The sequence below is a fragment of the Phalangium opilio genome, unplaced genomic scaffold (assembly GCF_054372755.1).
Source record: "Phalangium opilio isolate 3A_F unplaced genomic scaffold, DU_Popi_V2 ptg000048l_1, whole genome shotgun sequence".
NCBI lineage: Eukaryota > Metazoa > Arthropoda > Arachnida > Opiliones > Phalangiidae > Phalangium > Phalangium opilio.
In genome coordinates, this window is record NW_028324170.1 from 534,922 (window position 1) to 555,945 (window position 21,024).

Consider the following 21,024-nt stretch of genomic DNA (forward strand, 5'->3'; position numbering starts at 1 on the left):
GTGTGTTCGGTTTCTTATGTCCAGAGCTATTTTTACTGAACTTTAGTTCAGTTCTCTTCATTATCCACTCTATAGCTGCTTTGAGTTTTGGCGGTAAATTTAAAATAGAAAAAAAGCACGTTTTGGGCTTCCATACATAATTTAGATTTGAAGAAATGGATCGAAAAACTTGTAGGAAAACTTGTAGCACCATAGACTATGGTGTATTAAGCCTGACTAAAAAACCCTTACGCAACTTTTACACTTTCCATTTATTATTATTTTTCTTTTACTTTATGAAACATCTGCCACTATTCACTTCCAGCTGCCAGAAAATATTTAAAAAATAATACAGCTATAATTTTTTCATACACCTAACTAAAACTTTCAACACAATACTAGCGTTAGGCTTCCAAGAAAGAGAGAATAGAAGTCCAATAAATCGTAATTTGTAAATTCTGATTGTCGAAATTGTCCGCCGATTCGTACGATTGTTGGTATATGACAGTTCATAATATTTATTGAAAAGATCAATTGGCTTTGATTGGGCACAAACATATCGACGTCTTCTAATTATCGGTCATTAATTGTAACAGACAGTAGTCGCGAGTAAACAGTGAAATACAAACATATAAGTAATCACCGAAAAAATCGTAATCACCGATAAACATCCAGATATCGTGATAATCAACGTAATAATCTGGTGTAAAACAAATGACTAAACTTATGCATAAGTGTTTTTTTTTCTTTGGATATTGGTCATCAATGATTTCTTTGAAGGTAAGTCATTTTCCAAATCCCTGTGAGGAATAGTTACGAGGTAAAACCTTAAAGCCTTTTAAGATAACAGATAGTTACGAGCATGGATAAAGAATGCGCGTGCGGAAATTTGTTTTCACGCTATAGGATCGGCAACTCCCTATCTCGAACGACAGCTTATTCTGTATATCCTCTGTTACAACATCGGTTGTCAGTACGCGCAAAGCTAGGTCTCTATGTAATCTAGCCTTGCGCGTGCTGACAAGAGACAAAAAACTTCAGGATCTTCAGGATTTAGAATCGTTTAAAATATCCTGAAGTTTTTTGTGTGTTGTCAGCACGCGCGAAGCTAGGTTACATCGAGACCTAGCTTTACGCGTGCTGACAACCGATGTTGTAACAGAGTATATACAGAATAAGCTGTCGCCAGAGATAGGGAGTTGCCTATCCTGTAGAGTGAAAACAAATTTCCTCACGCGCATTCTTTATCCATGGTTACGAGTGTGCAAAGTTGAGTAAAGTTGACTAAATTTTCGGGCATTTGCTTTCCCACATTTTAAGAGGCGAAATTGGATTGCAGTCATTGTTTTACTTACTTTGGGAACGTTCATTTTCTTTAGCAAAGTACAAACCTCAATATCGGGTAAATTAATACTTAATTGTTCGAGACGTGCTTTACAACTTATAATATTATCTTTCTAGATGTTTTGAAGCCAAAAAAGGGCGGGAATTTAACAATAGACTGTTGCAATGGTAGATTAGGCAATAAGATGGGTTCGTACGCGACTCTATACGGCTTGGCCAAATTGAACAACCGTCAAGCGGTACTGGCGCAATGCAACGCGGTTCAATTGAAGAAGTTCTTTGAGATTAATTTACCCATAATGCCAATGATTCCCAAGGAGAAATGGATCGGTCATAAAATTAGTAGGATATATAATCCCGATAAAGATTCTCGAATTCCAGAAACCGCAAACATCTTGACGGGGTACCTCTACCCCGCTTCGTTTACGTTCTTCGATTTTGCTCGACAAGACATCAGGAAGGAATTCAGGTTGGTACTTGGTCAATCACGATATATATGTGAGGAAAATTATCACATCTTGAAGGGATTTCTCTAGAATTGTTAAATCTAGAATGATGTAGGAGAAATCACTAGTTCCCTTGGATAGAGGTCAATTAGGTTTAAAAAGGAATTTCTTCCATAGGTTTCGTGAATACCTGCGATATCATGCTGAAAAGTCTCTTCGCGAAATCAAACTACTTTTCGACAACGCAACCCTATTTATTGGTGTTCACGTTAGAAGAGGGGATTACTTGAGCCATATACGAAAAACAAACCAACGTCAAGCGACACCGAAATTTTACCATCTAGCTTTCGAGTACTTCCGAAACAAGTACAAAGACTCCGAGATTGTGTTTGTGGTCGCTAGTGATGACCTTAGATGGTGCCGAAATAACATATATGGTAGTGACGTTTACATCTCAAAACACAAACAGCCGGCAGAGTACGATTTAGCATTATTATCCCATTGCAATCACTCTATCATAAGCTACGGGACATACGGGTTCTGGTCAGCTTATCTCGCTGGCGGGGACACGGTGTACTTGGCCAATGCCACAGCTCCAGGTTCGTGGTTGGACGAAGTTCAACCAGAGAATACCTTCTACTTACCAGAATGGGTAGGAATTTGCGATATCACACCCGATTTTTGGAAGAATTTCAAAATAGTACCGTGTTCATATAATTGTGTCAAATACCATATGTATCGATGATGTCAATTTGATTTAGTTGAATTACGACCTTATGAACCCTAGGAGTTAGGAAAACTGAATGATTTATTTGTCAATTGAATAATATTCTTCTGAATGCACGAGCAACAGGAGAGTAGGATTCTAGTATATCAAGGAACTTATAAAATTAAATTTCTGAAATCACTGTTTAAAAGTAGTCCGCGTATGATATCTTTTGACAATCGCTTTACTTGGTAGTTGGTACTAAAATTTCATATTAAAGGGACTGTGAAGAAAGCATCAGCGAGTTGGTAAAAATTATTTGAATTACGTCACAGGCACGTGACAGAGGAGAGGCGTGGTTCAAATAAACTTATAGCGTTTTCCTTTGGGTCCTCGCGGAGCGCTCCCATGGAGGAATAAAACTAGGAGATCCTATTCTTCAATAACAGTCTTTAACGAAGCTGGAAACTACTACTACCATTTTTATTGCTCCTTGGGAGCGCTCAGCGAGGACCCAAAGGAAAACGCTATTAGCTCGTTTTATTTCGTAAACTAGAAAGTCCAAGAACTCTTATTTTCAGGGCTATTTTCACTCAAAATGAGTTCAGTTCACTTCAGAATCCATTCCCTATAGTTTTTATGATTTTAAGCGGTAAGTTTAAAATAGAAAAAAGAGCACGTTTTGGGCGTTCTTACATAATTAAGATTTAAAAAAAAATGGATCGAAAAACGTGTAGGAAACTTGTAGCACTTTAGACTATGGTGCGTTAACCCTGATTGAAAAACCCTTGTGCAACTTGTACATTTCCCAATTATTATTTCAGTGTACGAGAATTGTTTTTTATTCTTTCTTTACTTCACGAAACAAATGCCACTATTCACATCCATTACATTACCGTCAATTTCCAGCTGCCAGTAAATATTTCTAAAACAATAGAACGAATACGATTTATATATATATATATATATATATATATATATATATATATATATATATAAATCGTATTCGTTCTATTGTGTGTATATATATCCAACTAGCTAAATGTTTCGAATATAGCTGACTAAATTTCCAACGCAATAATAGCGTTAAGCCTTAAAGAAAGATTGGACCATCTACGTATTAGTTCAGTAATTAGAAATCTGGTGTAAAACGAATAACTAACCCCTTTCGGCTCATTCACGAGTGTTTTTGTTGTTTGGAAAACAAACGGGTATATTGGTCAAAAAATGATTTCTTTAAAGGTAAGTCCATTTTACAATTCTCTGTGAGGAATAACCCTGAGGTATTTAATATCGATGGATAAAAGACAGTTTGATCGATAAAACCATAAAATAATATCCCAAGTATCTTCTAAAATAACAGACAGAGTTACGAGGTTTCAAATATAAAGTTGACTGTACATTTTCAGGCATTTGTTTCGCGATTTTTTAAGAAGCGCAAAAGGATTGCAGTCATTGTTTTACTTACTTTGGGAACGTTCATTTTCTTTAGCAATGTACTAACCTCAATATCGGGTAAATTAATACTTAATTGTTCGAGACTTACTTTATAACTGATAATACTATCTTTCTAGATGTTTTGAAGCCACGAAAGGGCGGGAATTTAACAATAGACTGTTGCAATGGTAGATTAGGCAATCTCATGGGTTCGTACGCGACTCTATACGGCTTGGCCAAATTGAACAACCGTCAAGCGGTACTGGCGCAATGCAACGCGGTTCAATTGAAGAAGTTCTTCGAGATTAATTTACCCATAATGCCAATGATTCCCAAGGAGAAGTGGATCAGTCATAAAATTAGTAGGATACTTAATCCCGATAGAGATCTTCAAATTTCAGAAACCGCAAATATCTTGACGGGGTACCTCTACCCCGACTCGTTTACGTTCTTCGATTTTGCTCGGCAAGACATCAGGAAGGAATTCAGGTTGGTACTTGGTCATTCACGATATATATGTGAGGGAAATTAAGAATATTTTGAAGGGATTTCTCTAGAATTATGTAGGTCAAACTACTAGGTACCCTTGGATAGAGGACAATTAGGGTTAAAATTAATTAATTTCTTCCTTAGGTTTCGTGAACACCTGCGAAATCATGCTGAAAAGTCTCTACACGAAATCAAACTACTTTATGACAACTCAACCCTATTTATTGGCGTTCACGTCAGAAGAAGCGATTACTTGAAACATCTAAGGAAATTAAACCAACGTCAAGCGACACCGAAATTTTACCATCTAGCTTTTGAGTATTTCCGAGAAAAGTACAAAGACTCCAAGATTGTGTTTGTGGTCTCTAGTGATGACCTTAGATGGTGCCGAAATAACAAGACATCAGGAAGGAATTCAGGTTGGTACTTGGTCATTCACGATATATCTGTGATGATAATTAGCACATCTTGAAGGGATTTCTCTAGAATTTTTAATTCTAGAATTATGTAGGCCTATTTACCAGGTATCATTAGGGCTATCACACTAAAAAGTTATTTCTTCCACAGGTTTCGTGAATATCTTAGAAAACACGCTGAAAAGTCTCTACACGAAATCAAACTACTTTATGACAACGCAACCCTATTTATTGGTGTTCACGTCAGAAGGAGTGATTACTTGAGTCATCTACGGAAATTAAACCGAAGACAAGCGACACCGAAATTTTACCGTCAAGCTTTTGAGTACTTCCGAGAAAAGTACAAGGACTCCAAGATTGTATTTGTGGTCGCTAGTGATGACCTTGGGTGGTGCCGAAATAACTTAAATGGCAGTGACGTTTATATCTCAAAAGATAAACATCCGGCAGAGTAAGATTTAGCATTATTGTCTCATTGCAACCACTCTATCATAAGCTACGGGACATACGGGTTCTGGTCAGCCTATCTCGCTGGCGGGGATACGGTGTACTTGGCTAATGTCACAGCCCCCGGTTCGTGGTATGACAAACTTGAAGCAGAGAACGAATTCTACTTACCAGAATGGGTGGGCATTTGCGATATCACACCAGAGTTTTGGAAGAATTTCAAATTAGTCCCGTGTAAAAATAATTGTGTAAAATACTACATGTAGTCATGATGAAAAGATTTCAAGCTGAACGTGAGTGCAATAAATCGTTATTTATAAATTTTGATTGGCTAATTTGGTTTTAATCATTTCGCGTCACTATTTAAGGGTGCCCCGGGGTGAAACGCTTGCATTTAAAAAACGTATTTCCTCATCTTTGAAGGGAGTACGGGAAATCATCATTTCAGTTTCAGTTTCCCTTCTCCTCTGTTTTCAATAAATCCACGAAAGCTTGTTTATTCTCCCTTTAACCAAAGACAAATAGAAATAACAGAAAGTGAGTCCCTAGGACTCCACACTCGGCTTTTGTTTGGCGTCTCTTGGCCGGTAACGCTAGCGTATTTGGTGTCCTTTAGGAAAAACCTTCACTTTTTTAAAAATTTACTTTAATGTCGAAAGTTGGCAACTTCGTATCGTATCCCGTCCGTTTGACAAGCCACAGATGTTTGTTGGCAAAGCAATGAAGTCATACCTTCATTCTGTCAACGATGTTGACAAGTAACGTACCACGCGCCCGAGCGTTGCTTACGTACGACCATGAAACCAACAGATAGTTAGGAGCTCAGTTTTATCAGAAGGGGATAATCGAAGAAGGATGACACTCTGGATCCTCTTAATACTTTAGTTATGTGAGGTCATTCTTCCCAGGCTCATGCACCTTTTTGTTTGCTCTTCCGGTCATCAAAGTTAGGATGGGCATTTAGATCGCGTATGTGATTCAGTTTAGTAGCCTTGCTACAAATGTTAATCTGAGGTTGGGAAGAATGACGTTACACTTTCCCCGCTTTGAGAAGTATTGTATACTTTTGGTCTTATTCAAGTATACCGCTAAAGGTAATTTTTGTTTTCGATGGCTCTATTTACTACATTTACTTTCTGGTTTTTCTATTTGTCCTTAACATCCTCCAAACAAAGAGAGAGAAAGAGAAAATTTTGAGGTCATTAAAGTGTGAAACCAAGCGTAACGTCACCAAAACTTTATCGAAGGTTTATTCGGAGCCTACGAAATTTGTCTCCGGTTTATTATATTTTAATAAAAATCATAACGCGTTGAAGATTTTTGTGCCCAGTCATTACAAAATCAAAGTCCAAAGTATAACAGGAAATTAAATATAAAAAAATTCATACTACAAAAGTGGGGTAAGGGTTCAAAGTCGTAGAATTAATACAACTAGCTAAATGTTGTTTTGCAGTTATAGAAAATAAATTTTCGACTTAAAGTGGTTTTTGCTTTCAAGAAGCAATTAAGGGGGAGTAGTATGAGAAGTGGATTTTGAAATAACGGGTTTCTAAGATCTTGAAAAAACTTAGGGGGGAAACAAACGTTAGAACGAAATCTAGCTACAGTCTGTAAAACAGCGATGTAAAGGCGGTTCATTCTTCTAAATTTTGTAAAATATAACCATGACGAAAGACTGGTACCATGCGATTTTGTTCTAGGTTTAGGGTTTATTTCGGAACAATGAAGTTTTTCTTTACGTAACGGATTTTAATTAAGTCATATCGTAAAGATATTGCATGGAATTTGTCATCAATGATTCGTTTTAAGGTAAGATTTCTTATTATTTTGACGGTAAGTCCCTTTCTTCCAATAATTTCAAAGTAAAACACCGATTGATAAAAACCAATATGATCTAACAAGCTGTAAAGGGATATAACCGTATATTTTAAAAATATCAGAGTTACAAAGGTTTAAAGTTGCGGAGAACGCCTCCAAATTTAGTAATGAATGGTTTTAAATTTTTAGGCATTTGTTTTGCAACTTTCTAAAAAGCGAATTTGGATTGCTGTAATTATATTTTTTACTTACGCAACGTTCGTCAGTTACTTAAGAATGCGACAAAGCTCAATATCAGGTAAATTTGATTGCTTAATTGCTTTAGACCGTAACTTCATAAGATGCGTTCCATAAGTATGTCACTGGTTACAAACTGGAGCTTGTCATGAAGTGAGTGACGTAGGTCAGAGATTCGAGGTAAAGCGACGCCTGGTGAGGCGCTGTTGAAGGTTTAGTACAGACTAAATAGGAAGATGGACTGCAAACTTAGACGAGTGTAGTATGCAATTCTCGCTTGTCGTTCTCGAACTAACTCTGAGTAAGTCTGTAGCATTACGAAGTATAGGAAGTGTCATACTTATGGAACATATCTTATAAACTTATGTTAAGACATATATTTAACGACTGTAATTCTATCCTTCCAGATGTGTCAAAGCTAAAAACAGGGGGTATTTTAACAATAGTCTGTTGCGATGGCAGACTAGGCAACCAGATGTCTTCGTACGCGACTCTGTACGCGTTGGCCAAATTAAACAACCGTCAAGCGGTACTGGCGGAATGCAACGCGGTTCGATTGAAGAAGTTCTTCGAGATTAATGTACCTATAATTCCATTGCTTCCCGAGGAGAGATGGATTGGACATAAAATTGGTTGGACATATAATCCCGAGAGAGACTCTCAAATCCCAGCAAACGCAAATATTTTGACGAGCAACCGGTACCCAGATTCCTTCACGTTCTTCGATTTCGCTCGACAAGGCATCAGAAAGGAATTCAGGTTGGTACTTAGTAGTCCACTACCGAGAAAGTTTAGAATTTATGGACGCAGGTCCAAGTATTTAGTACTTTTGGATAAAGAACAATCCAGGAAATGATAACTTGAAGTGTTTTCTTCCACAGGTTTCGTGAACACCTTCGAAAACACGCTCAAAAGTCTCTACACGAGGTCAAACTACTTCACAACAACGCAACCATATTTATTGGTGTACACGTCAGAAGAGGCGATTACTTGAGCCATCTAAGGAAATCAAACCGACGACAAGCGACACCGAAATTTTACCATTTAGCATTCGAGTACTTCCGGGACAAGTACAAAGACTCCAAGATTGTGTTTGTGGTTGCTAGTGATGGCCTTGGGTGGTGCCGAAATAACTTAAATGGCAGTGACGTTTACATAACAAAAGATGCGCAGCCGGCAGAGTACGATTTAGCATTATTGTCTCATTGCAATCACTCTATCATAAGCTACGGGACATACGGGTTCTGGTCAGCCTATCTCGCAGGCGGGGACACGGTGTACTTGGCCAATGCCACAGCTCCCGGTTCGTGGTTTGACCAAGTTGAACCAGAGAATAAGTTTTATTTACCAGAATGGGTGGGCATTAGCGATATTACTCCCGATTTTTGGGAGACTTTTAAAACAGTACCCATGTCAAGAACGTTTAAACTACTTGATTAAGAAGCAAATTCCGTTCTAGAAGCAAGTGCGTAGTAAGCGTGAAGGGAGGGGTGGATCGATAATGGGAACAGCGAAGGGTATATATACGAGGCGCGCGCAATGTCGCGTCATTCTTTTGGCTTGATGTATTTTGATACACTGCGTCACTATTTATAAATATATTAAATATACCAAAGCTTTGTTTTGTGATGATATTTATATAAAATTGCATCTTGTGATAATAAATAAATGTAACTAATGTTTTGATCGCTTACAAGCCACTAAAACGCTACACTTGTTTTTGTACGTCTTTGTGCGTGCGCTTCCCACTTACTGACGCCCTGTGCAATTCATTATTCAGATTCATTATTCCTCTACCCCCATGTAATGTTAAAACTTTCAGAAAGTTCCTCATAACGATTTTCCTACTGTAGAGGAGACGACAGCTATACTGTTAGTGGAGCACTTGTTGTCTATGACTGTAGAGGAGACCACGGCTCAGTTACTGCATCACTGTCTATGATTAGTCATATATTTACAAGAACCGTAATATTAGTTTTACATAGTTATTACTAGTTATCAACACGCACTAAGATTTATACAAATTTGTTGGGGGGGGGGGGGCAAGTCTTTCAAGAGCACCACGAATCTCGGAATCATTCCGATTTTTTAATTACTCATGAATGCTTAATTCCTTGACTATAAGCTGACCTTTCCGATGTGCGTTTTCGGATTTTGGTCTCGCTAAGTACTTCACTTTCGCAGGATTTTGATAAGATAATGTTTTATAAACCCAATAATCTTATCAACGTCCCATGATCTCTGTACCACCTAAATACTTCAATGTATGTATTAATAAAAACTGTCTTTGTGACCAAAGACTAGTAAAACGAAAAGATAACCTTTCTTATACATTAAAGTCGTTATCAGGGCTTATCTGTGAATTGGGGGTAGTTCTCAAATTATCGAAAGGTATAGGTATATACCAACCACAATCGTAGAAACATTTATCCAAAAGCTACACGGTTTTTCCGAAGCAGATCAGACTAGGCTAAATGTTGATTTCTTTGTTAACTATTAAAGTTAATCGACTTAAAAGTGGTTTTTGCTTTCAAGTACATCAATGATTCATTTTAATTTGAAGGTAAGTCCCATGGACCCAATTTCTCCACCCATGTCAGATATAAGCCCAATGTATTTGGAATCTTTGAATAAGATCATTTAATGTTTCAAACCCTAAAGGAATATCCCCTCATCTTCTAAAATTATAATAATCTAATTTTCAAAGGGATGAAAGACTTGCGAGTAATTATAGTTGTAAGGACGTTGGACGCCCCCAAATTTTAGTAATTTGTTGCACATTTTCAGGCATCTCTTTCGCAAATTTTTAAAAGGCGATTTTCGATTGCATTCATTATCTTACTTATCACGTTCCTCATTTACTTGAGCGCGCAACAACCCTCAAAATGGGGTAAATTTAATTTACTTAATCGTTTTAGGTGACGTGTACTTCACGATGGCAATACTATATTTTCAGATTTGGAGACGCTAGAAAAGTACGAAAATTTATCACTTATTACCATAATCTGTTGCGAGGGTAGATTAGGTAATAAGATGGGTTCGTACGCGACTCTATACGCGTTGGCCAAATTGAACAACCGTCAAGCCGTACTGTCGCAATGCAACGCGGATCAATTGAAGAAAATCTTCGAGATTAGTTTACCCATAATGCCCATGATTCCCAAGATGATGTGGATCGGACATAAAATTGGTTGGACATATAATCCCGAGAGAGATTCTCATATTCCAGCAAACGCAAATATTTTGACGAGCAACCGGTACCCTGATACTTTCCATTTCTTTGATTTCGCTCGACAAGACATCAGAAAGGAATTCAGGTTAGTACTTGTTTCAAAGAGGAGAGAGAATCAGTATAAGCAGCCGTGATAGGAGGTCAATCCCCCCATGCGCAAAAGATGTGCGTCCTAAAACTAAACGTACCGAAAATTGTTTTTACTACCGCCCTATTTTCCCATTTTTCGGCGGATTTTATAAAGCGCGTTTCTATCTCCCTCTTTCTCTCCTCTTTGCTTGGTAGTCCTTTCTTGGTCCACCACGGTGACGTCAAAAGGATTTCCATGTTATTATCTCCCGTAATTTGGTATCAGAATTGAAGTGTCGGGGGGGGGGGGAGGGGAGGGTAGCCAAAGAATAATTTAAAAATCATATTTACTCGATAGATGTAGGCCCAAGTATTTGATACCATTGGATAAAGAGCAATCAGGGCGATGATAACCTGAAGTGTTTTCTTCCACAGGTTTCGTGAACACCTACGAAAACACGCTCAAAAGTCTCTACACGAAATCAAACTACTTCACAACAACGCAACCGTATTTATTGGTGTTCACGCCAGAAGAGGCGACTACTTGAGCCATCTACAGAAATCAAACCGACGACAAGCGACACCGAAATTTTACCATCTAGCATTTGAGTACTTCCGGGACAAGTACAAAGACTCCAAGATTGTGTTTGTGGTCGCTAGTGATGACGTTGGGTGGTGCCGAAATAACTTAAATGGCAGTGACGTTTACATAACAAAAGATAAACAGCCGGCAGAGCACGATTTAGCATTATTGTCTCATTGCAATCATTCTATCATAAGCTACGGGACATACGGGTTCTGGTCAGCCTATCTCGCTGGCGGGGACACGGTTTATTTGGCCAATGCCACGGCTCCCGGTTCGTGGTATGATCAAGTTGAACCAGAGAACGAATTCTACTTACCAGAATGGGTGGGCATTTGCGATATCACACCCGATTTTTGGAAGACTTTCAAAGTAGTACCCATGGCAAAATCGTTTGAATTACTTGAATAGAGCTATATCAGATGCTTTAGTGAGACGTCACCCATGCTATTTGCCCATAGAACCAAAGCGGTACCAAACATGGCCGCCCCTTGTCAAAGCTAAGCCCGTGACGTTTTTCCTTGACACTGACGTCACAACTGAGATAGCTCTATAGGTACTTTTTTTTAAATATGCCAAAGCTTTGGGGGTTTTTATGTATATAAAATTTCATCTTGTGATTATAGAAAAATAAATTATTTTTACTTTTGTTTTATTCGCTTTCAAGGGATTCAAGCTACTTAAAACTACAATAGTTTTATCCCTCTTAATGACGCCCTTTATGTCAACCGATTAAAATTAAATTTTGTAAGCAGCTTTACATTATATCATAGCCCACTCGATCACGCGGTCAAAGACGCAAGAGGAAAGTTTAGTGCAAATCTGCGACCATCTCGAAAAATGGCGGAAAGAAACCCAACAAATCAAAATTAATTTACGCGATAACTTCCATAAATGTTCACGGACAAGCGCAATTTTAGGCACACGTTTTCATTATACCCCATAGAAAGACTGTAAAAATTTTGGTTTAAATCCACGGTCATCTTGGAAAGTGGCGGCCAAAAAGGTAATTTAAATTTTATGGCGCGATAATTCCGTAATTGTACACCCATTCGAGTAATTATTTTTTCTTACGGACTCATAATATTCTATATTTAATATCTTTAAATTTTGGTTTAAGCGCAAATTTAAGCGCGCGTAAATATAATCATATTCATAATGAATGACTTTGCATTATTTCTATGCCCAGCGGCAACGCGCACGCGATATCTCATCGTTACTAAGTATAATGACGTCATAAATTGGAGCGAGGGTAATAGTCACATGTCCTAGACCGCTGTTCCATCGACGCCCCGGACGAAAAAGTGCGTAAAATGGAAATATTTATTGTTTTAACTAAAAAAAATGGTTTATTTTTAAAACAAACACTCAAAACACGTATCAGTCAATCTTATAGATTAGTTTAATCACGCTTATTTACAAAATATATCGAAGCAAACGTTCTAGAAGCAAGTGCGTAGTAAGCGTGAAGGGAGGGGTGGATCGATAATGGGAACAGCCAAGGGTATATATAGGAGGCGCGCGCAATATCGCGCCATTTTTTTGGCTTGATGTGTTGCTTCAACAGTGATTGAACGTACATCACCAAACTCCGCTCTTTTTTAACTAAAGTTAACTACTCTATAATAAAGTCGAAAATACTTTTTAAAGAATTCCAATTCTTTCATCGCTTATTTTAAATAAAATAACAGAGCAACGAAAACCATGGCACAATCTCAATCCCGTCAAAATTTCCACACTGATTGCGAGGCCTTGATCAACAAACAGATCAACATGGAACTACACGCTAGCTACGTTTACTTGTCCATGGTAAGATGACCGAAATTGCCACGAATTTTCATTGAAAACCATGATACTAACATTAATTTTACCATTATAGGCCTATTACTTCGAACGTGACGATGTCGCATTGCCAGGATTTCATAACTTCTTCAAGAAGTCAAGTGATGAGGAACGAGAACACGCTCAGAAATTCATGAAATATCAGAATATGCGCGGGGGAAGAGTTATTCTGCGCGATATTCAAGTAAGTACGCATTTTTTTAGTTCGATTGTGATGTAATTTTAAACTTGGGGTTCTTTAGAAACCCGCCAAGGATGAATGGGGAAGTGGTTTGGAGGCCATGGAAGCGGCTTTAGAATTGGAGAAAGCCGTTAATACTTCACTGTTGCATTTGCATTCCGTCGCTACTACTCATGAAGACCCACAGGTAATAAAAACCCCATAAATTTTCATAAAATGTTTTTTAAGCCTAATGTAGACAGTCTTTAGACATTGAGAGGCAAAACTGTGTGGCCATTTTATAGATTAGGTAGTTTATACATGGATAAAGAATGCGCGTGAGGAAATTTGTTTTCACTCTACAGGATAGGCAACTCCCTATCTCGGACGACAGCTTATTCTGTATATACTCTGTTACAATATCGGTTGTCAGCACGCGCAAATATATTTCTCTATGTTACGTAGCTTTGTACGTGCTGACAAGAGACAAAAAACTTCAGGATCTTCAGGATTTAAAATATCCGCAGTTTTTTAGCTCGAGTGCACGGACCTCTAGGCCTTAGTTTGAAATACGTGTAGTACGCTGTAGGTAATTTCACACGTATTTCAAACTAAGGCCTAGAGGTCCGTGCACTCGAGCTAAAAAACTCGCGGATATTCTAAATCCTGAAGATCCTGAAGTTTTTTGTCTCTTGTCAGCACGTACAAAGCTAGATTACATAGAGACCTAGCTTTGCGCGTGCTGACAACCGATGTTGTAACAGAGTATATACAGAATAAGCTGTCGTTCGAGATAGGGAGTTGCCTATCCTATAGCGGGAAAACAAATTTCCGCACGCGCATTCTTCATCCATGCTTAGACATTGAGAGGCAAAACTGTGTGGCCATTTTATAGATTAGATAGTTTATAGACAGGGGATAAGAATTCTGCTTATGCACTTAAGATTTCAAGATTTTTTTTCGGAGAAGTTAGAGAGTTCTGGATAAATACAAGATAAGATAGCAACGAAACATTAATTTTCCGTTTTTCCCAGGGTATTTTGTAATAGGAGTGGTTTGAAAGACTCCATAGTCATTTAGAAAATTAGAAATATCATTTAGGGTTCCTTTTATCTTTCTAAGACACTTATGTAGACTACTGTTTATATAAGAACCAGATAAAACTGTTTGACTTCCTTATCTCTTTAATTATGTACCGAAAATTTGCAAAGATTTTAAATTTTTTCTAATTAATGACGTTAGTTTCCCAAAGGGAAGCTAATTCTATTGCAAAGGCTTAACGAACAATTCTTTTTAAACGCCAAGGCTTAAAGGAAAGGAATCATGGCAAAGGCTTAATGTATTATTTACTTACAGCTGACTGATTTCTTGGAAGGCGAATTCTTAAAAGAACAAGTAGAGGCCATTAAAGAACTGTCCAACTACGTCACTAACTTGAAACGCGTCGGAACTGGACTTGGGGAGTACTTGTTTGACAAGGAAACCTTATCCTCTGATTAAAGCTGCATTTCTTTTGAAATTTGAATCAATCTTTCCAAAAATTTAAAGTCTGTAATTAAAAGAAAAAAAGAAAACCACTCTGTGTTCAAAAATAAAAATTGTTTACATACTACCACCACTTAAAAAAGGTTTAAAAGTTTATTCGACTCAGATCGGCAAATCAAGTTGATCTAAAAATTATTTGTTCTAGGCCTAATTTTTTCATTCTTTTTTTCAAATTTCATCATAGACATATTAATAATTATAAAAACTATTATAGTCCGAACTCCAGTAGGCCTACTCTAAAACACCTAAATTTCTCTCGACTCCGAACTCAGTCACGTGTCACACTCACACAACCTCTAGCCAAGGCCCAATTTCGACTACTCACTCAGTGTCGCGTGAAACGTAATCCAGTAGGCTATGCTTCTAGCTAAGGCTCAAATACACTTATGTAATAGAGCAATCTCAGTTCTCAGAAGCCTTAGTGTGACGTCACCCATGCTATAGAGTGCTGTCAGTTGTGACGTCAGATCCAAGGTTAAACGTCACGAGTCTGCCTTTAGCAATGGGCGGCCATGATAGTTACCGTTTTTTCTTTATGGGAAAACAGCATGGGTGACGTCACACCGGCGCTTCTGACAGCACTCTTATTTGTCCGTAGAGCCAAAGCGGTACCAAACATGTCCGCCCACTGCCAAAGCTAAGCCCGTGACGTTCTACCTAGGCATTGACGTCACAACTGAGATAGCTCTATTATTTAATTTCGAGTAGGTGACTAAGCAGGAAATAAAATTCTACCTAATAGAGTGCTGTCAGAAGCGCGGGTGTGACGTCACCCATGCTGTTTTCCCATAAAGAAAAAACGGTAACTGTCATGGCCGCCCATTGCTAAAGGCAGACTCGTGACGTTTAACCTTGGATCTGACGTCACAACTGACAGCACTCTATACCCTAAAATTGGTACTTACCTAGGCTTATTTATAATTGGTCTAATTTTTCTTTCTCGTCTTATAATTATTGAGAGACTCAAAAAGGACACACATTTTCACAGAAAAATTTATTAAAGTCCTTTTTTTGTTTTATAATAATTAATAATAATGTATATTATTTTATATTCTACCAAAGATGGTCGTATTGTTTTTCCTCCGTTAAAAATTACAAGCGCGACGCGAAAAAAAAAAAAAACAAAACAAAACGGAAAAACCTTGTCATAAAAATTTGGTACTTTTTAGTTAACCGTCCGCCAATTCCAGAGAGTGGCTTGGCAGCCTTGTCAAATGTCAAATGCTAGTAGAAATCTCGGTATATAAACGAAACTTCGGTGTATTTTTGTTCATGATTTGTTTTTTTATCTTTTGGTTGTCGTACATACGTTACTTCGAGCCTAAATAGGATATAGTTTGTCATTTTGGCTTAAATAACACACGAGATGATATTTCAGACTAAATATGACGTAAAATACGCGCAGTATGATAGTTGTTTGACTAACCAACACGAAAAAGGAGCATAATACCATATTATGGGGCAAAGAACGCGCAAAATGCGCGTAGTACCATATTATGGGGCAATAATTTCCAATAAAGAACGCGTACACTGCGCGTAGTATCATATTATGGTTCTAACAACACGCAAAAGGGCGTAGTACCATATTTTGGGCCTAAACAACACGCAAAATACGCGTAGTACTATATTTTGGGCCTAAACAACACGCAAAATACGCGTAGTACCATATTTTGGGCCTAAACAACACGCAAAAGGGCGTAGTGACATATTTTGGGCCTAACCAAAACGCAATAGACGCGTAGTACCATATTGTGGGTCTAACAAACACGCAAAAGGCGCGTACTACCATATTTTGGGCCTAAACAACACCCAAAATACGTGTAGTACCATATTTTGGGACTAAACAACACCCAAAATACGTGTAGTACCATATTTTGGGACTAAACAACACCCAAAATACGCGTTTTGGAGGGGGGGGGGCTAAACAGCGCACAAAATGCAATTGCATTTCGGAAGCGAACTTACGTTTTAAATTCCCGTTTCTCTTATATCCCTGGTCAAGTCACCCAACTCCATATCGTCAGAATAATCCTTGCTGTGTCTGTCCATCATACTAGAAGTCGCCGACGTACTATAGGTTCTTTGGCGACACGACGGCGAGGTACTTCCTCCACTACAAAAACCCATCTTTGGAGAATCCCTTCCTTCTCTTTGAGGACCGCAACACGTTTGCGCTACGCAATTAGTATTCTCCGGGCAGTCTAATACGCAGTCTTCTTTATCCCCAGGCTTTTGACAAAAAGACGCGTTTAATTCCGCGCATTCTACCCGCCTTCCCTTCCAAACCGATCTTAATTACCTCACTTATTTCCGTTTCCCCAATAATATTTACGAATTCAGGTTGAATCGTAGTCGAGTGAATTCCTTCGTCGTGAAAGAATTGTTTCACTCGTTCCGCGATCTGCATATACTCCGAGAGATTTCGGCAGTGAATATGCGCGGACGCGATAATACGCTCACCCGCTAATTGCCATACGTGAAATTCGTGTACGGCTAAAACCCCGTCAATCTAACGTCAAATTAAAATTAATTAATTTGACAATGCCATTTTAAATAAGTTCAAACGGTAAAGGGCACCTTCTGTAAAAGTTTTTTCTGTAGAGAATCAACTTGTATGTGTGTTGGCACAGTTTGTAACAAAATTAGGGCCGATTCCACCACTAAAATGGGCCAATCGTTAAATAGTGGTCGCGAAAAACGAGGACATATTGGCGTTTTCCGTTATGGTAGTCGAAATAAAACGCTAAAACTCCTTAAACAGGGTTCGGACGAAATTTTTATATTGAAAATCCCGGACTATTCCAGCTTATCCCTGACCCAATTTTGCCCTGATTTCCAAATCCCCGACTTATCCAGATTCAATACGAACGTTGTTAAAGAGCTCTAATGGTCGGAAAACGCCATAAAATAATACTTACGAAGAGGCCAAGTACTTCTCATTATAAGGCATACCATCATTACACTGAAATAATTTGGTATTTTTATAAGAATGACTCACTTTAGTCGGGACTGATAACTAAACGGTACCCTGACCTCCATAAAAGCTAACTAAGGGGTCAAGTTGCAGTTTCTACCCATGACAAGACGCGGACATACCTTAAGGCCACTTTATGTAACATTTTATTCGGGACTGACAACTAAACGGTACCCAGACCTCCATCAAGGCTAACTAAGGGGTCAAGTTGCCATCTTAACGCGTGACAAGACGCGGACATACCTTAACACCACTTTAAATAACACTTTAGTCGGGACTGACAACTAAACGTTACCCTGACCTAAATCAAAGCTAACTAAGGGGTCAAGTTGCCGTTTTTACCCATGACAAGACGCGGACATACCTTAACGCTGGATCAACATAATTTCTATACTCCCACGTGGTCAACCACATGACCAAAGCGCTAATAATAACGATAACAGATCCCAAAGCGTCGGCTAAGACATGGAGAAAGACTCCATGCATATTTAGTTGACTTCCAGCGCCCTTTTTACCGTCGGCAGTAGGCGCCGGTAAAGCGTGAGTGTGTCCGTGCATATGGTAACGTCCTCTATTATTCTCGTTTAGATCGTCGTCATTTAAAACGTCATCCAGTGTTGATAAACTATGATGATGGCCGCGTGAGTGACTGTGTCCGTGACCTTGTTCGCAAAAGTGGTAGGGGTTAAGATTATACTCGGATTAAAGCCTTTTCAAAAGCCTTATTCGCGCTCACTATGAAAAAGAAAGAGGCCTATAACATTGACCAGAAGTCCAGCTACACCGACGTAAAGTATAAGTTGAGGGTTGTGAATATCAGCTGGATCGTAGAAACGTTTCAGGGATTCCACTAATATAGAGAAACATAGCGCTACCAAGAAGACCGCGTTGACTAAAGCGCCAAGAACTTCGGCTCTGGCCCAGCCAAATGTGTTTTTTGACCATTTCTTTGGTGACATCTATAAGCCCAATGAAAGGCGAGGCTTAAAAAACCACTCTCTCTCTCGCGTCAGTCAGTGACTGATGTTTATACCTTGACACCGAGGAAGGCAATGACGAGAGCGATGACATCTGACAACATATGGAAGGAATCCGCGACTAGTGCCATGGAATTGGTGACGTAGCCGACGATAATTTCGACTAAGAAGAAGCTCGTTGTAAGGGAGAACATGCTGAGAAGTCGACATTTCTTTCCCGTATATCGTCCCATTTTTTTATGTTTTTGGCAGAGATCAAATGTTCTTTTTTATATTATATCCCCTTAACGCGCTTAATTAAAAAAAATATTACACCCTACTCTAAACAATAAATTAATTATTAATACGAATATTCATGAATCTATAACTAACTATCACAGTTAAAAATATTTAAAGTTCTCTTAAACGCAGAGACAAAACGGGGGGTTTTTTTTTTGGGGGGTCTGTACAAATGTATACTATACAATATCTAAATATAAAAAGTTGTACAACAATAATATTTAATAATTATTAAGTTCTTGTCCCCAGAATCCAAATTAAATTTTGAACTTTTGTAATTATAAAATATATTTTTTTCGAGATCCATAAAATCTGTATTTAAGTTCTGAAAATAATAGAATAAGACGAAAAAAAAAACTATATTATTTGTGTCAGTGTGAAATTTTGTATATCTTGACTATGAGCCAACTAGACTCCTAGAGCTAAACTTAATCTAACACACGTCCTGAAAACCTCCTAAAATAAATAGATTCTAGTTCGTAATAATAGATAATGTTAACTTAGTCGCATACTTACAACTATACTATTGGGGAATATTGCGTTTTTTGGGAATACGCGTTTCTACAAAGTCTAAAATTGCAGTTTCATATTTGATATTTTGTCAGTTGGTTGTTGAAGTTTCCTTAACTCCACACCCTAAAAATAATAAAATAAACATTTTGCAATAACAATAAACTAGTTTGGAGTCTTTTAGGGCCTTTTTAAGGGTTTTTTTATAAGCTTTAGGCTTTTTTAAACGGGAGTCTTGTAATTTGGAAACCAAACTAAGGGTCTCAAGTTATATCATATTTTAAGTGGTTGAAATTAATTTTAAAATATTTTTCTAAAGAATTCCGAATTGCAGCAGCATAGATTGTTAAAATTATTTTGAGAAGATTGTAATAAAAACCCCCTTCCGTTATTCTGGTATGTTAAAGTGGAAGCTTAGCTAATTAAATGTGATATTTACTGGTTGGGTTCTAATCTACAAATCAGATTTGTTAGATCTTACCGCATTTGTCATATTACACTGACACAAGCAAATCTTATCTCTACTGCTAAAACTGATTAGTGGTTAGTATTTTTAAAAACCTACGTTTTTTTTCTCTCTCAGATCACTGATAAATTACTTAAGAAGCTAAGAAAATTATTATCTAACTACCTGAATAAAGCAAGGTAATTTTTGATGAAAAATGTTAATGCAGTCAATAGAGTGTATGTGGAAAAAAAATCATCCCCAGTATTATATTTATGGCAAATACACTGAGTCAGTGCCATGCTCGAGCCAAGAAGTCACCAGTAGGTTTAGATCATTAAACCTAAACCCCCATTATTGATTTTCTAATACAAAACAAGAAGATCATATTCGTGTATATGCACAAAAAAAGGGGTTAATGACTTCTCAGTAAAACTTAGCACTGGAATACTCTCTTACGTTATAATTATAAATATGGATAAAAGCCATTGTATTTCATTTTAGAAAAAGACTTCATTTGCCTATCCAAAGATCATTTGATTAATTTAACCGAAGTTTTGCTATGCTTCGCTATGCTTTAAAAATTCTCATTGTTCAACAAATTTTAACAAATCAAGTATAAATTGTCTAAAGATTGATTTTAAGCATATTTGCGAGTTTTTCCTGATAAAACACTTGAAATATTTCTAATTAGTCTCAGTAATGACGCAGATATCAATGATATCATCCCTCAAGTTTGCAAACTTGGCATTAGTAATATTTCTTGCTAAGCCTTGGTTCAATTTTGAAAGCCATTCCGATTTTGAGCTTAAACTTCGAAATACATGGCTTTAATTTATTTAAATAGGGAAATCAGCTATTCATGCTTGCAATAAGATAATAAATTATTATTATTTACCTTTTGTTATCAATAAATATAAAAGAAAGCCCGTACAAACAGTCGAAGCGATAAAAGTTTGGCTTTAGAGCGTGACAGCTCTGAAAGAACAAAAAAAAAAGGGCTGATGATAAGTACCGGATCGTATCTTGATAATAAACTCCTTATTTCCACTCCTGTGTAGTGCATGGTTCTTCTCTAGTTCAATTCGG

At 37.7% G+C, this 21,024-nt stretch overlaps 5 protein-coding genes across 8 annotated transcripts; 4 read left to right on the forward strand and 1 right to left on the reverse strand.

The window, feature by feature from the left end:
- The first annotated feature begins 3,544 nt into the window (after positions 1–3,544).
- LOC149673450 (galactoside alpha-(1,2)-fucosyltransferase 2-like) lies at positions 3,545–5,111 on the forward strand. The gene is made up of 5 exons (XM_089839966.1): positions 3,545–3,717; positions 3,885–3,990; positions 4,050–4,401; positions 4,546–4,820; positions 4,969–5,111. Exons 1-5 carry the CDS (start codon positions 3,703–3,705, stop codon positions 5,079–5,081), a joined length of 861 nt encoding a protein of 286 aa, XP_089696092.1. The 5' UTR covers positions 3,545–3,702; the 3' UTR covers positions 5,082–5,111.
- Positions 5,112–6,754: 1,643 nt separating this feature from the next.
- LOC149673451 (galactoside alpha-(1,2)-fucosyltransferase 1-like) lies at positions 6,755–9,025 on the forward strand. Of its 3 annotated transcripts, XM_089839015.1 has the most exons (5): positions 6,756–7,073; positions 7,272–7,380; positions 7,438–7,620; positions 7,727–8,078; positions 8,201–9,025. In XM_089839015.1, exons 3-5 carry the CDS (start codon positions 7,584–7,586, stop codon positions 8,757–8,759), a joined length of 948 nt encoding a protein of 315 aa, XP_089695141.1. In that variant the 5' UTR covers positions 6,756–7,073; positions 7,272–7,380; positions 7,438–7,583; the 3' UTR covers positions 8,760–9,025. The 3 variants fall into 3 exon arrangements, with proteins under 3 accessions (XP_089695140.1, XP_089695141.1, XP_089695138.1); XM_089839014.1 differs by lacking the exon at positions 7,438–7,620 and having other exon boundaries at positions 6,755–7,073; positions 7,272–7,371; positions 7,724–8,078; XM_089839012.1 differs by lacking the exon at positions 7,438–7,620 and having other exon boundaries at positions 6,758–7,073.
- A 137-nt stretch (positions 9,026–9,162) lies between these two features.
- On the forward strand, positions 9,163–11,991 carry LOC149673452 (galactoside alpha-(1,2)-fucosyltransferase 2-like). 2 transcript variants are annotated; one of them, XM_089839019.1, is made up of 4 exons: positions 9,163–10,209; positions 10,276–10,636; positions 11,056–11,530; positions 11,871–11,991. In XM_089839019.1, the coding sequence occupies exons 2-4, from the start codon at positions 10,353–10,355 to the stop codon at positions 11,937–11,939; spliced, it is 828 nt and encodes a 275-aa protein (XP_089695145.1). In that variant the 5' UTR covers positions 9,163–10,209; positions 10,276–10,352; the 3' UTR covers positions 11,940–11,991. The 2 variants fall into 2 exon arrangements, with proteins under 2 accessions (XP_089695145.1, XP_089695144.1); XM_089839018.1 differs by lacking the exon at positions 11,871–11,991 and having other exon boundaries at positions 11,056–11,853.
- Positions 11,992–12,727: 736 nt separating this feature from the next.
- Positions 12,728–14,782, forward strand: LOC149673453 (soma ferritin-like). Its single transcript, XM_089839021.1, has 4 exons — positions 12,728–13,012; positions 13,083–13,229; positions 13,288–13,413; positions 14,562–14,782. Exons 1-4 carry the CDS (start codon positions 12,908–12,910, stop codon positions 14,703–14,705), a joined length of 522 nt encoding a protein of 173 aa, XP_089695147.1. The 5' UTR covers positions 12,728–12,907; the 3' UTR covers positions 14,706–14,782.
- Positions 14,783–15,729: 947 nt separating this feature from the next.
- Positions 15,730–20,990, reverse strand: ZnT63C (solute carrier family 30 member 1). Its single transcript, XM_089839011.1, has 10 exons — positions 20,834–20,990; positions 19,497–19,616; positions 18,758–19,305; positions 18,461–18,683; positions 18,089–18,386; positions 17,669–17,712; positions 17,328–17,410; positions 17,050–17,259; positions 16,716–16,979; positions 15,730–16,071 (listed from the first exon to the last, which is right to left on the reverse strand). Exons 3-9 carry the CDS (start codon positions 18,932–18,934, stop codon positions 16,719–16,721), a joined length of 1,296 nt encoding a protein of 431 aa, XP_089695137.1. The 5' UTR covers positions 18,935–19,305; positions 19,497–19,616; positions 20,834–20,990; the 3' UTR covers positions 15,730–16,071; positions 16,716–16,718.
- Positions 20,991–21,024: the final 34 nt, after the last annotated feature.